General features: G+C 38.9%; 2 protein-coding genes across 5 annotated transcripts in view; both read left to right on the top strand.

Annotated features, from left to right (window-relative positions):
- The window catches only part of LOC131236185 (disease resistance protein SUMM2-like), a 33,765-nt gene extending 22,030 nt beyond the window's left edge, over positions 1-11,735 (top strand). The window contains exons 3-6 of the mRNA XM_058233318.1: positions 5,879-5,993; positions 9,674-10,659; positions 10,765-10,917; positions 11,020-11,735. Coding sequence (XP_058089301.1) covers positions 5,879-5,993; positions 9,674-10,659; positions 10,765-10,917; positions 11,020-11,735 — 1,970 coding nt within the window. The remainder of the gene's footprint in view (positions 1-5,878; positions 5,994-9,673; positions 10,660-10,764; positions 10,918-11,019) is intronic.
- LOC131236183 (disease resistance protein At4g27190-like) overlaps positions 1-15,955 on the top strand; it is a 96,901-nt gene that overhangs the window by 44,516 nt on the left and 36,430 nt on the right. The gene's annotated exons all lie outside the window — the stretch shown is intronic.

Raw genomic sequence — 15,955 nt, 5'->3', positions numbered from 1 at the left:
AGATAATGCAAAATCCCCACTATATTTTTTAACTTTGATACCTAATATGGTATACACTTGTCCAAGATCCTTCATTTTGAAAACTGAAGAGAGAAACTTTTTTGTTTCAGTTACACCTTCCATTTTATTACTGATTATTAACATATCATCTACATACAAGCATATGATTATAACATAATCATTACATACTTTTGAATATATGCATTTATCAGCAATATTGTGTTCAAAACCATAAGACCGAACTTTAGAATCAAATTTATCATGTCACTGTTTTGGTACTTGCTTTAATCCATACAAAGACTTAACTAGTCTACATACTTTTCTTTCATTTCCTGGTACAACAAACCCTTCTGGTTGCTCCATGTAAACCTTCTCATCAAAATCACCATTCAGGAATTCTGTCTTCACGTCCATTTGATAGATATCAAGATGATGTATGGATGCAAGAGCGAATAAGATCCTAATCGATGTTATTCGAGCTACTGGTGAATAAGTGTCAAAATAATCAATTCCTTCTTTCTGTCGGAAACCCTTAGCAACTAATCTTGCCTTAAAGGTTTAAATTGTACCATTTGTGTGATATTTTTTCTTAGATACCCACTTACAAGCTATTGGCTTAGAACCTGGAGGTAGATCTACCAATTCCCATGTTTGGTTAGACATTATGGAATCCATTTCATCATTAATGGCTTTTTTTCAAAAGGCGGAGTCTCTTGAAGACATAGTTTCACTAAAGGTTTTAGGTTCATCTTCTATAGTCAAAACCATAGGTATTTTCCTAATCACATTCTCTCTATCACCCTCAACTAGATGAAAAGAGAGTCGTTGAGAGTCAATTTGAGCAGGATCAAGACTCTTTTCTACTCTTAATCTTTGACTCGTACGAGGTTTATTAAGAGTTTTCTCTTCTATTTGTGCTTCTTTTATAGTTTCATTAGGAGATTGAATCTCGGCATTCTTTTTCTCCGTGTATACAGAATTCTCAAAGAACTCTACATCTCTAAACTCTATGATTACATTAGTATCTAAGTTTACAGGTCTATAGGTCTTACTATGTTGTGCATATCCTATAAGAACGCACTTGATAGCTCTTGGTCCTAACTTAGTTCTTTTAGGTTCCGGAGTTCTGCTATATGCAAGACACCCCCACACTCTAAGATACCTTATTTTTGGTTTTCTTCCTTTCCATATTTCGTATGGAGAAGTCTTGATTTTTTTAGATGGAATTCAGTTTAAAACATGACATGCAGCTAACAGTGCTTTTCCCCATAGATTTAATGGCAACTGTGCTTGTATTAGCATTAAGTTGACCATTTCTACTAACGTCCTATTTTTTCTCTCTGCTACACCATTTTGTTGTGGTGTATAAGGTGTTGTGCACTGATGTATGAGGTCGTGTTCTTCACAATAGTTAGAAAATTCATTAGAGAAATATTCTCCTTTTCGGTCACTACGAAAGATTTTAATATTTTTATCTAATTGATTTTCTACTTCAACTTTATAGATCTTGAATGCATTAAATGCTTCATCTTTGGATTTTAACAGATATATATATATATACATATCTCGAACAATCATCTATAAACGTTATAAAGTACCTTTTACCTCCATGGGTAAGAACGTCATTTAGTTCATATATGTCAGTATGCACTAAGTCTAATATTTGAGATGATCTCTCAACGCTAGGGAATAGTTTCTTGATTATTTGAGACCATATGCATGCTTCACATTTATCTTTATCACTATCATTGTATGATATTAGGCCGTTCTTAGCCATGAGTTTTATGGTACTGTAGCCAATATGGGCTAGTCTACCATGTCATAGTGTTACAGACTCAATCATGTAAGTAGAAGAATTCTTTTCATTTAAAGAAAGTTTGATCATCCCATTACAAGTGTATCCCTTACCCACAAAGTTCTCATTCTTAGACAAGATCAACTTGCCTGATTCAAATACAAACCTAATCCCAGGCTTACTTAAGAGATCCCCTGAGATAAGATTCCTTCTTATGTCTGAGACATGCAATACGTTGGTCAGGATTACCTTCTTTCCAGAGGTAAAGAGTAATTCCACAGTTCCTTTGCCTACAACTTTCGATCGTCCTTCATTTCCCATTTGTACCTCCTGACCATTGGTCTCGTCTTCATAAGTTTTGAAGGCAGATCGATCATTTCATACAAAGACTGTGGCACCTGTATTATACCACTAACCAGCGATTTTCTCTTGAACTAGGTTCACTTCTGTGACCATGGCTACGATTTCATCGTCTACTACATTAGCCTCTTTCTTAGGCTTTTTTCGGTCTCTACGGACTCGGGCAAAATGCCCAGTCTTGCCGCAGACATAGAAAGCTCCCTTAGGTTTGCCGTTTTTCTTCTTTTGGGTTTTCTTGAATTTCTCTTAATCTTTGTTAGGTTTAAGGGAATCAACTTTTTCATAGATATTATTTTGGGATGTCCTTTCTACTACATTCACTTTGGATGAGGATGCACTATTAGCGTCATCCTTTTTGTCTCGGTTACGAAATTCTTCTTCAATACGAAGATGCTTCTGGATTTGTTCAAGGGTGAACTCTTCGGATTTATGCAGTAGTTTCTTCCTGTAGTCTTTCCAGCTCGCAATTTTGCAAATATATCTCCGACTTGAAAGGATTCAGGAAGATCAATTTTTATGGCTTTTATTTTATTTACAATAAGCTGTAATTCTTGGATTTGGGCAAGCAGCGGTAGATTGTCTACCATCGTGAAGTCGAAGTACCTAGTAATCAGAAATTTTTGTGTACCTTCCTCTTCAGCCTTGTATTTGTATTCCAGCGCGCTTCAAATTTCTTTCGCTGATGTGGTCCTCATGTACAAATTGTACAACTGATCAAAGAGAGCATTGAGGATGTGGCCACGACACAACAATTCATCTTCTTGTCGGTAAATCCTAGCAGCAATCTGTTCTGGAGTGTCAGTGTCCTTTGTTTCAGACAGAGGCTGGAGAGTCGGGTCCAGGATATAGAAGATCTTTAGAGCGGTCAATAGGAATTTCAGCTTGTCCTGCCATCTAGTGAAATTTGAACCATCGAATCGGTCCAATCGGATCAGATCCTGATTCATCAGTTTGATTGATGCAACACTTTCGGTGTCCATTAAATCACGTTTTAAGATTGTTGTAAAAATTTCCTTTGGATACACCGAAAATATAAAAAATAGAAAAATAAATTATCACTAAGCTGAATCACGTATAAAATACACTGTCCTTAAAGCGTAATTCGCCCCCTTATCAACTGCTGATGGGTTACAGGCGAATTGCTCCCAGGATAAGACAAGCCTTATCTGGATCTAACGTGCAGCAATCATGATAGGTCCACTATGGAACAGTTTTAATGCAATAAATTTCTTCTGGCAGACTTAGACGATGGAGATGATAACAGTATTCTAAAATGGAGCTATAAACTGTATCTGATTTGATGGGAGGATGGTGTGTTAAGATGCAAAGTGCGCCATCTAGCGCCACTACAGCCACACTGCCTCACTGCCCACGCCCTCGCCCACGCCTGTGCCCGAGCGCGAGCGCGTGTGTGTGCGTGCATGCGTGTGTTCGCACTGGAACATGCAACCGGTGCTTCATCTCCTCGAAAAAGCTCCAAGTAAGAATACCCTTCTCAACATCTCATATAAACCACAAAACTATTCTTTGCATTTTCGATATGGGACAAAACATACACACCGCACTTTTTAATTCAAAAAATTCAAAAAGTATTTTGGCAGGGAAATTCCGAAATTTTGAAAAAATTGAATTTGAATTTTTATTATTTTTAAAACCACTAGTTTTCAACAAATTAGCGGGTGTACCACACACCGCACACCTAGCTGGTGTGGGAACATGTCACATAGACCTAGATGAAGAGGAAAAACAAATATCATGTTAATCGAAAACTTCTGTAACTCCCACAAAGGATTTCAATGGTAGATGTTTAGTCCCAACTGCTTTTTAAGTGTGGTCCACTTGATCTTTGGATCTATCATATTTTTTTGTTCAAGTGTCATGATGAGCCCACAAAATGGATGAACGGTTTAGATATAATACATTCGTTATGATATGACCCAGAGAAGCCAGTGGTGTGTGGTACACCAGCCAACCAGCTTTCATGCATATTTTGGTGATCTTTATCCGAGAATCACCTGCCGATAGGATGTTCTATAGAAAGAGCGTGATCTAGGCACGAAAGGGATGTATGCTCTTTATTTTTTTTCTTCTTTTTTTTTAAACCAAAAGGGAAAAAAAAAAAAAATTAAGGGATGCACGCGCTGCATGTGATCAGTTCCGCTTGATCCGAGGAAAATTAGATGAATTTGGCCGCCTTATATTGACTAGGACGCGGATTGCGTCCTAGCCCTGGCGGGTCAGTAATCCATCCGGGCAGGGCCTTGTGGGGCTCAAAGCGACTTAAGTATTTTATCCATGCCGTTAATAGCTTTTATTAGACCATTTTAAATTATAAATCAAAGAACAAGGCAGGTCCACAGCTCTAGTGGACCACACCAAAGGAAATTGCGGTGATATTGACATCCACCGTTGAAACCTTTATGAGGGCTACTGTGATGTTTTTTTACCATCCAACCTATTAATAAGATCATGTAGACGTGGATGAAGTGAAATCATAAATATAAGCTTGATCCGAAACTTCTCCAGCTCACAAGAACTTTTTAATGGTGAACGTTCAATCCCCACTTTGTGGACTTGTACTGCCTGTTATTTTGCAACTTTGTGGACTTGTACTGCCTGTTATTTTGCATCATACCTTAAAATGATCTGAGAAAAACGATTAACGGCATGTATAGAACCCTTACATTACTTTGGGCCCCACATAGCCCTGCTCGGACGGATTAGCAGGACGCAATCCGGATCCTACTAATGCTTTTTTCTTCTTCTGTGTTGAAGCGGATCCAGTGCAGATCAAGTGCAACCGATTTGTGAGAAGCTTAAATTACAAATCGGCAATAGAGTTTATCATGATGTTTTAATCCTATCTAATCCGTTCATCATGTGAGGCCCCTAACGTTCTTGGTGTTAAATAAATCAATAAATAAAAAGTGATGATTGGAAATTTCAGATCGTAGTGAAGCCTACCATGCACTTTTTGTATATGTCATCTAGTCCATTCAGAAGATGCATCTGACCAATATGATGGCACACTGAAAAAACTCTGGCCATTAAAAACTTAAGTGGGCCACCTAAATTTTAAATCATATTTATCTTTGGACAGAAGCTACATGGGGCCCATGGAGAAATCTGTAAGAAATCAACCTCGTCCATTAGTTTCCGCAGCTTATGTTAGAACATAGTCCAAAAAATGAGGCAAATCCAAAAGTTAAGGCGACAACACTGCTGGAAACAGTGGGGATGAAAATGCCTACCATTGAATCCATCCTAGGCCTACCATGATTTTATAAGCCATCAAAACAATGAAAACTCAGATATTAGTCTCATCCAAGACTTATTCACCTTTTAAAGGTTTCAATGGTAGGTATTCCATCCCACTATTTTCTGTCGTGTGGGCCACTTGAGTTTTGGATCTATCTCACTTTTGAGATCATGTCTTAACATAATCTGAAAAAACTGATGGACAGTGTGGATTTCTTCTCATGGACATCTTGGTGGGCTCCACGTACGTAGCTTCCAAACCACAGGAGCTTCACATGCGCAGGGCACATTCAACTCGCGTCCTAGATTTTGGAAGATGTGGGCGGCTCATGATAGACAGACAGAATGGAATTGATTAAAAAATCACATCACGGTGGGGCCCACAAATGGGTTTTGTAATATCTAATCTTCGGACGCGGATTGGTTAGTGGGGACGTCACCAACCATCCCCCTTGTCCATATCAGAAGGCCGTCCGTCTCTAACCTTATGCTCTTTTGCAGGCCCTTTCTCTATCCTCTCCGTTAAGAAGGTACCTTATGCTCTTTTGCAAGCCCTTTCTCTATCCTCTCCGTTAAGAAGGTACGTTCTCTCTCTCTCTCTCTCTCTCTCTCTCTCTCTCCCCTCCCACGGAATGGGATTTTGGTGGCGAACATTTTGTGATCAGAACTCTTATTCTGGTGTGACCATCTCAGAAATCAACAGATATGTACGGTGGTAGCCATCTAACGAGTTATCTGAATTAGGTATTGTTAGATCAGCGTTTTACATTGAACGACTAAAACTGTCAACAGCTTGATCGTCAGAAGTGCCCGTCACAGCCATTTTTGGCGCAGTGGCCTGTTCAGATGGTGGCCCACCAGATTAACAGTCCTGATTTGCCACGTGCAGATTGAGATTGAGAATGGGAATTCATACAAGTTCTATATATGCACTGTCATTCCTCTTTCCTTATATCTCAGTGTATCAATAGTAGCCAAGGTTTGGCCATTTTGCTGTCAAATTATGAATGGATTTTCTCATATGACCGCTGACTTTTTTGCTATGGATCGAAAAGCATCCTCTGAAACTATTTTTGAAAATTCATCTATAGTTTTCATCATTAGACGTTAAACCTCCTCCTGCGTATATGTGTATATGCGAAAGATTTTTGTATTTTTACATTGGCCAAATTGCCCACTACTTGAAGGTTTTCCCACCCAACTTTTGATTGACGTATAATCCCACCTTAATTGTAGGTGAGCCCACCATGATGTCTGTGAGAAATCTATCCTCTCCATGTGTTTTGCTACCTCCCTTGAGGACATAAGTCCAAATATGAGATTGACGCATGAAAGGGAGTAGGAAATTAAAGAGGAAGAAGACTGTTTTCTCCACGTGATAAGAACTTTAATTTGAATCCACAAGGTGTAATAATTCTTAAATATATAAGAAATAAGAAAATTTTTAAATATTTTATTAAGTCAATTTCTAAAATGAGATTATAATGTTTTAAATAATAAAATGCAAACTTTAATTAAGAGTCATTATGCGACTAAACTAAAACTTTTCAGAAATAGTAAAACCTATTAAAAATAGAAAGTCCAAATTATCAGATAAAAAATATGCCACATACTAAGACTAGGGGTGTACACGAGTCGAACCGAGTCGAGGTTCGCTCAGCTCGACTCGGCTCGGCTACTAGCTGACTCGGCTCGGCTCGGCTCAGTCCTCGAGCCTAACTAGTCAGCTCGGTTCAGTTTAGTCAGCAGCTTCGGCCAGTTCGAGCCAAGATCGAGCCTCTGTGGCATTTTCACAAATACATGGAGTACACTTTCAATTTCTCACTGCGTGTAAAACAACAGTGGCTATTTACAGGTATTTAATCAAACACAATGTAGGTAACATCAAAATCAAGAAAAATGGTATTTGTTTCATATACATACCTTCCTTGCCAGTAGTTGACACTTTGTTGAGTTATTTCATCAAACACTTGGTGAGCAACATCAATACCAAAGTAACCGAGTCACCGAACTGGTTCGATCCGAGTTCGATTCAAGTTAGGGTTCGATCCAGTTGAGTTGATCTTGGGCAAGCTCGAAATCGGTTCAAAATTTTTTTGAGCTCAAAAAATCAGCTTGACTCAGCTCGAACTCAGCTTTGAACCAAGTCGAATCAAGCTTTTTCGAGTTGAGTTAAGTGAGCTAACCGAGCTAACTCGGTTTGTGTACACCTAACTAAGGCTCTAAGATGAAAGTACATCCAATCTGGCTTGACTCAGATTAAAAGTTATGATAGATTTATGGTTCACACTTCAAATGACAATTTCTCTTGATTCAGATGCACCTAAGGCCTAATTACATCATGCCTTATGTAGGATTGGTCTCGATCTAACGGATTAGGTCCCCTTCTGTTTGGGTTTCTTTCGGTCCATCTATGCCAAGAATATATCTGCAGCCCTCTTTACGTGAAAAATAATTCTAAAACTCGAGTAGAGTATAGCACATGATATAAAACAATGGGAAATGAAATCCAACAATTGAAACATTTCTAGGGCAAATTATGATGTGTATATACCATTTAAATTGAAAGCGGATTACCTATCGACACTTTTAGTAGCAATGCTACTGGCTAGTGTTTTGTAGGCCCCATCATAATGTGTCTAGTTTTTCCATGCTATCCATCTATTTTTTTTTCCATATTACCTTAGTTGTTGAAAACTTAAAATGCTGAATCCAAGTATTTATGAGTATTGAAAATTTTGTTTGATAATTCGTCTAAAGAATGCCTTGATGTCTGAAAATAAATATTTTTTCATAAAAAACTAATTAGTAATAAACTACAAATGTCTGAAAATTAACAATTTATCATATTTCCTTTTATTGTCTTATTTTTTATCTTTTATAGAATATGAGACAAAATATATTATTGCCCACTACGTTGTTTATTTGCTATCCAAATCATTCATATGGTCCTGCCAGCCCTAGTTGAACTGAAAACACTTATTAGTCTCATCCCATACTTCTGTAGGCCCGTAGGTTTCACGGTAGGTGTTCAATCTAACTTTTATATAGGCACCACGTAGCTTCCAACAATGGAGAAGCGGATTGGCTGGTGTACCACACACCAATACTTGTGGTGATAAGACGTATTTATTATATCCACATTGATGTATTTATTATATCCACACCTTTTATCAAATTTTTGAGATTATTTTAGATCATTAGCTAAAAAATTAATTATATCAAAATCTCAAATGGACCACACCAAACATAGCAGCGGGGATAATGATTTTCACCTTTTAAAAAAATCGCAGGGCCCACCATAACGTTTATTTTCCATCTAATCTGTTATTAGGGTCACAAATACCTGGATGAAGAGGAAAAACAAATTTCATATTGATCCAAAACTTCTGAGACCCCAAAAGAGTTTCAATGGTAGAAGTTCAATCCTCCACTGCTTTTTTCAGTGTGGTCCACTTTAGCTTTAGATCTGTCTTATTTTTCAGTTCAAGCCTTACAACGAGTTCACCAAATGGATGGATGGTTTGGATATAACACATACCTCATGATGGGACCCACAGTACTTGCTGACGTGAATACACCAGTGTGTGGTACACCAGCCAATCCGCTTCCAACGACGGGATGCCGCACATGATGGACGATTGGGTGGGATTAATACATCACATCACAATAGGCCCCACACGTCTAGTTTGTGGAAGCAGATTAGCTAGTGTACCACATACCAGATATGTAGCTGTTTTATTTACGTCAGCCTGCCATTGAAACCACAAGTTTACCACAAGTTTTGAATCAATATGAAATTTGTTTTTACTCTTCATTTAGGTCTTTGTTACCTTATAAACGGATAGAAAATAAACATTATAGTGGGCCCTACGAAATTTTTAACGGTGAAAGTCATTATCTCCACTGCCATTTATGGTATGGTCCAGTTGATTTTTGGATATGATTCATTTTCTGGATATTACTCTAAAATGATCTCGAAAAATGGATGAACGGTGTGGAAATAATAAATACAACATCGTGCGCCCATGTAACTTTGATCTCATTTGAACCGTTCGTACAACTTGGAGCTCGAGGAGCTTCAGCACTCGTCTTCGCACGACACGTACATACACCAGCTATATAGCTGATCTGTGGCATACCAGCCAATCCGCTTCCCTACTTTGTACACAGCATATAGCCACTTCCGTCTCTATTTCTCTTTTGATTTTTTTTGTTTGTTTTTTTCTTTTGACAGTGTCTCTTGCTCTCTCTCCTCAGCTTCTCAGAACTGAAGTCATATTCACAGGCATTATTTCTGGCAGTACTTTCATTTCATTCCTCCGCTACCTTCGAAAACGCCATTACTTGTCCATCCATCCATCTGTCCAGAATGGATTTCTTAGGTCCAGTCGTGCAGATCATTCTCTTCTTCTGGGCTCCTGTTTCTCAGCAGATCGGTTATCTCAAACACCTTAATAACAATGTAGAGACATTGAAGAAGGAAACGGAAGAACTACAAGACAAGCGTCACCAAATTCAAGCGGACGTCGATGATGCTATATCAGTTGCTATATCAGTCGGAAAGACACGGGTTCTCCAAGTGGATAATTGGCTGCTGGACGTTACCATTATGGAAGCTCAAGTCGATTCTTTAAGATCGGAATTCGAACAACCTAGAACGTGCTTGAATGGTTGTTGCACCAATCACTTCTCTTGCTACAAGCTGGGCAAAAGGGTCGTTAAAAAGCTCAAAGATGTAAAAAACCTCAAAGCTAAAGGGGTCTTCGATAAGGTGGGTGAGAGCCCTCGCCGGCCAAGGGTGTTGGAAATGAAAACCTCGCTACCACGAGTACAGAAAAGCACAGCTGATGAAACCATGGAGGAGATATGGCAATGCTTACACGACGAGGAGAATGGCCTTGTTGGTGTTTATGGGATGGGTGGAATAGGGAAAACCACTCTCATGAAAGCCATAAAGAATAGGTTCATCGGAACCAATGACTTCAACGCTGTGATTTGGGTAATTGTTTCCAAGGACCTCAACTTGGGATTAATCCAAGAGCAGATTGGAAACGCGTTGGATATGAAATTCCACAGAAACGAAGAGAATAGAAACAGGCTGTTTTCTCGGTTGAAGAATGTGAGGTATTTGCTCATTTTAGATGATCTATGGAAAGCATTTAGCTTGGATCGAGTCGGAATTCCAAAGCCAGACAAGCAAAACAGATGCAAGATTGCCATGACCACCCGATCCATTGAAGTATGTAATAACATGGGGGCTGATAAGAAGATTAGAGTCAAGACTCTTACATGTTAGGAAGCATGGAATTTGTTCTATGTAAGATATGGGGATGTGGTTCTATCATCAGATATTCGACCGGTAGTAGAGAAGGTTGTGGAAGAGTGCAGCGGATTACCACTTGCCATCAAGACAGTGGGACGGGCTATGTACGGCAAGGATAAGAAAGAGGTATGGGAGAATGCATTGAGGGCATTGAAAAGATCATCACCTGAGGTTTCGGGTATGGAGCGTGAAGTATTTATTCCTTTAAAATTTAGCTATGATTGCCTAGAAAAAGAAGAGAGCAAATTATGTTTTCTGTATTGTTCATTATTTCCAAAAGATTATGATATAGAAATAGATAAGCTAGTAAGATATTGGGCCATGGAGGAAGGATTTATAGAAAATGTGAATAACTTGGAAGAAGCATCAAACAAGGGACACGACATCCTTGAAAGAATCAAGGACGCATGCCTCTTGGAGGAAGGGTCTCACAGAAATAAATGCGTTAGGATGCATGATTTGCTCCGTGACTTGGCTATATGGATCGCTTCACCCTCGTCGTCCATTGAAGGCTCAAAATTCCTTGTGAAAGCTGGGGAGGGACTAATGCAGCCACCAGAAGAAAAAATGTGGAGAGGGGTTCTAAGGATTTCATTGATGCGCAACAAGACAAAAGATCTCGAAATTACGCCTGATTGTCCTAACTTGGTCTCCTTGTTCCTCAATCAAAACAATCAATTATGTACCATTCACAGTAATTTTTTCGAGCTCATGCCAAAACTACAGATCCTTGATCTAAGTGATACTGGCATTGAATCTCTCCCGATGTCATCATTGCAATTGGTGAATCTATGTGGGCTCATTCTAAGATTCTGCAGAGCTCTAGGGGAGGTGCCGCCATTGGGAGAGCTGAAGGAACTCCAAATTCTTGATCTCTCATATTCAGGCCTCAAAAACTTCCCTCAAGGCATTGAAAGCTTGGTTAAACTCAGGAGGTTGGATATATCAGAGACTTCATTCACTGCAATTCCTGAGCTACTTTCAGTGAGGCTGTGAACATGAAACGCCTGAGATCTTTACGTATCAGTTTGTCCAATCTTAATGGCTTCATCGCACATGATATGTTCCATCAATGGTTTTGGGGCTTGACAAGTTTCCATGTTGAGGTTAACTATACACCTTCCCAGCCTGCTTCTAATAAGCATATAAGCATTTATGAATGTGACAAATTCCCCTGCGGGATTGAGGGGTTGACAAAACATGCATTCTCTTTATACTTGCATAAAAGCAAAGGTTTAACAAGTCTTTCTAAGTTCCAAGGCGATTTAAAGAGCTTAACACATCTTCAAGTCAGAGAATGCAGTGGAGTGGAATGCATTATAGACTGGAGAGAGGTTGGAGATGATGCATTCCAATGTTTACAGTCGTTGTATCTCCATATATAGTTTGCGAAACTTGGAGAAGGTATTCGATGGTGGAGCACCTCCTCCGCTGAACACAAGCCTGCAAAACCTCAGAAGAATAGTGGTTTATCATTGTGAAAAGTTAAGGAGTCTCTTCTCTTCTAGTATGGTAGAGCAACTACATCAGTCAGAGGAGCTTACCATAAGGAATTGTTCCTAATGAAAGAGAATATACAAGGAGACAAGCTGCCCCATAATTCATTCCCAAAATTATGCGTCCTAAGATTGAATCACTTACCAAAATTAGAAAGCATTCGTAGCCAGCGATTTATGTTTATATCTTTGGAAGAGATCTATGTTATTTCGTGTGGTATGTTGAAAAAGCTCCCACTCCTCAGCTCAAGCATCCATGAAATAAAAGGAAAAATATTAGATGAGAGAGAATGGTGGGAAGGATTAGAGTGGGAAGACGAGAAGGCCAAGTCCCTCTACACCAGATTTTACATGGGTCGCTGATTAGCAAATGAAGAAGCTTCCTCTCTCCTTGATGTACAGAAAAGGTTATGTAGATTTCTTTCATTATCTCAAGTTTTACTTTACGACTAAATTATTTATTTATTTATTTTTATTTTTATTTAAAAGCTCTCGATACTTTCACGGGAAATTGATAATTGGATTCTATCTTTATAATGGAAATGGATCGGCTACTCCCCCTGCCGCTAGCACGGTGGGCCCCTTCATGATGTATGTGTCTCATCCATTCCGTTCATACATTTTTACAGATGATTTTATTGCTTCATCCCAAAAATTAGATGGATATAAATCTCAGGTGTATCACACCATAGGAAAAAAAAAAACGATTGGATATCCACCATTAAATCCTCCTACGGCCCACTGTACTGTTTATTTGATATCCAATCTGTTTATTAGGTCATAAAGGCCCAGATGAAAGGAAAAAAACAAATATCAGATTGATTCAAAACTTTTATGGCCCCCAAAAGGTTTTTAATGGTCTATGCTCATTCAACACTGTTTCTTGTAATGTGGTCTTAATGAGATTTTTATATACCTAATATTTTGTCCCATACCAGAAAATAATCTTAAAAACTATATGGACAGCATGGATGAAACACATACATCATTGTAGGTCCCACAGAGCACCGACCACCAGCCATTGGCTGGTGGCAGGGGGAGTAGCCAATCCGTTCCCCTTTGTAATAGCGCGATATTTTCAAAATCTTAGAATATTTTAATTTTTTTTTTCAGTTGTATCTTAAAATTTATTACTATAAAGAAATTTCTTTTGTGCTCATACATTTAAAAGTTTGAAATTATTTATTATTTATTATACAAATTTTTTTTTTTATTTACTTGCAGAGAGATTTGCTGGATAATATCGCGCGGAGAGCATGAAGCTCCAAAGTCTCCCGAGATATTCCCATGTCGAGAAATTGTTCTGTTATTACTGTATGAATTATTGCCTTTACAAGCAATCGTGGACGTGGATTGCGTGGTGTCGCAATCTCAGTGGTTTGATGACATGGCAAAGTTCTGTGGGAGTTACCATGATATATATGATGTATTATATCCACACTGTCCATTCATTTTTTGAGATCTTTTAGGGAATGAACCAAAACACCAGACACATCCAAATCATTAAGTGAGACCACACCAATTTCTTACGGCCAAAGAAGTTTTCTATCAAGCTGATATCTGTATTTTCCATTCATCCAGGTCTGTGTGACCTTATGAGAAGTTTTGGATGAAAAATTAATATCATGGTGGACCCTAGGAAGATTTCAATGGTAGATATCATTGTCCTACTGCTTCTGTGGCGTGATTCACTTGGGCTTTGGATCTACCTCATTTTCGTGCTCATGCCCTAAAATGATCTCTAGAAATAAATAGACGGTGTGGATGTAATACATACATTATTTTGGGTCCTCAGAACATTGCCACGTAACACGCTAGGGAGGTACCCATTCAGTCTCCGGCAATGGTAACCTTCGAACGTGTAGAAGCATTTCTATGAGCTCACTATGTCTTCTATATTTATTTTGAAGCACTTATTGTTGTATTAATTACTGCTTTGGAAGGCTTTGTCACTCTCTTTTTAATTTTATTGGTGAGATTAATGGGTTTTTTTTTTCTCTGTACTTTTACCAGAAACTAAGCATTTTTGTGGCTATTACGTTGTCACTAACTATTTCTTTCCTTCTATAATCGCACACTCCTTTATTTGCTGGTTTTGGAAGGATTCGGTTTTAGCCCAACAGTTGAAGATGTTTATTTCTCATATAAGCTTGATCCAAAACTTGTGTATACCTCCAACAAGTTTTCAACACTAGGTGTTCAATTCCCACTTATTCCTATAGTGGGGTTTACTTGATCTTTGGATATGCTCAATTTTGGGGTGATGCCGTGAAATGAGCTTGAAAAATGAATGTATAGCATAGATAAAACACATACATCACGATGGCCCAACAGACTTTACTCAAAACTCTCCTTCACGCCCAGAGTAAATTAGTTCTCCATTGACTTTACTCAACCCCCTAAGTGGGACCCATCGTGATGTTTGTAAGAATCCACGGAGATGTTGTGAGAAATCACCTGGTCCATCCATTTTGCTAGCTCATGTTAAGACATGACCTCAAAATGAGGTAAATCCAAAACTCAAGTGGACCCCATGAGAGGAAATAATAGGACTGAATGCTCATCGTTCAAACATTCATCGGAGCCACGGAAGTTTTGGATCAGGCAAATATATTTTTTTCTAGTTCATATCAGTGGGGAGTAACCTCATGGACGGTTTAGAATGCATATAAACATCAATAGACCCTACGAGGGTTTCAATGGTAGGCACCTTCGGCTCCTCTCTCTCTCTCTCTCTCTCAGGCATTTCCTACTCCAATATTCCCCGTCATATGGCCCACTTGGGTCTTGGATCTGCCCCACTTTTGGGCTTATGTCCTAAAATGAGCTATTAAAAGGATGATGAACAAGACTATAGAAAACAATATCTTGCCATTGATAAATATGAAAACACAGTTGTGGATCACTCAATAAGTGTAAGTGGATATAGCTGGCTATTGCATTGTGCGGTGCACATAATAAGCCCACCAGATGAACCATTCTAAACACGGCTGGAGATTTTGGTAGCGGTGACTGTTTATGCACACCACCACGACCGTTTATGCACACCATGAACTCATTGAGGTCCACAGTATTTTATGTATAAATCCATTCCACCCATCAGCTGAGAACCATTAACCCTCAATGACCAGCCCGGGCTTATTTGATTTTTCAATTCATTGGTAAATACCCTGTAAATGGGTAATAATTATTTCATTAGGTATCTACGCCACTCTTCCTGATGCTTGATTTGACTAACTGTGATGCAAAAACCGAGAATGCTGCAAAATATGTGAGTCCCACCGTGATGCATGTTGCTTATCCACACCGTTCATCCATTATGGAAAAAAAAAAAAAAAATGTACATATACTTGTTTGTTTGTTCCTGCAACCTTATGAGATTTCCCAAACCTTATGCATGCAAAAGGGAGCCCATTTACACACCAAGCATCACTACAAGAAAACTGGCCTTCACCAGCGGGCGGTCAGGTAACAGCCGGTAAAGCCTGCATCGGTAAAGGCTTTACCGGCAGTCAGCTTCCTTTACTGACGGTTATGCTGGCTGCCACTTCGTGTGGTATTTACTGGCAATTGTGTTGGGCACCGCTTCATGTGGGATTTACCGGCAGTTCATATGCCTTTCTGGCGGAACGTTGTGGTATTCGAATTTTATAATGCCAGTTTTATAATGCCTACGGATGGATGGACCTTATCATTGACCCTTTTGGTCAAGGCCCACCT

The sequence above is a fragment of the Magnolia sinica genome, unplaced genomic scaffold, assembly GCF_029962835.1.
Source record: "Magnolia sinica isolate HGM2019 unplaced genomic scaffold, MsV1 ctg266, whole genome shotgun sequence".
Classification (NCBI taxonomy): domain Eukaryota; kingdom Viridiplantae; phylum Streptophyta; class Magnoliopsida; order Magnoliales; family Magnoliaceae; genus Magnolia; species Magnolia sinica.
The sequence above is the reverse complement of the archived record's forward strand: the minus strand, read 5'-3'. Positions and strand labels throughout refer to the sequence as shown.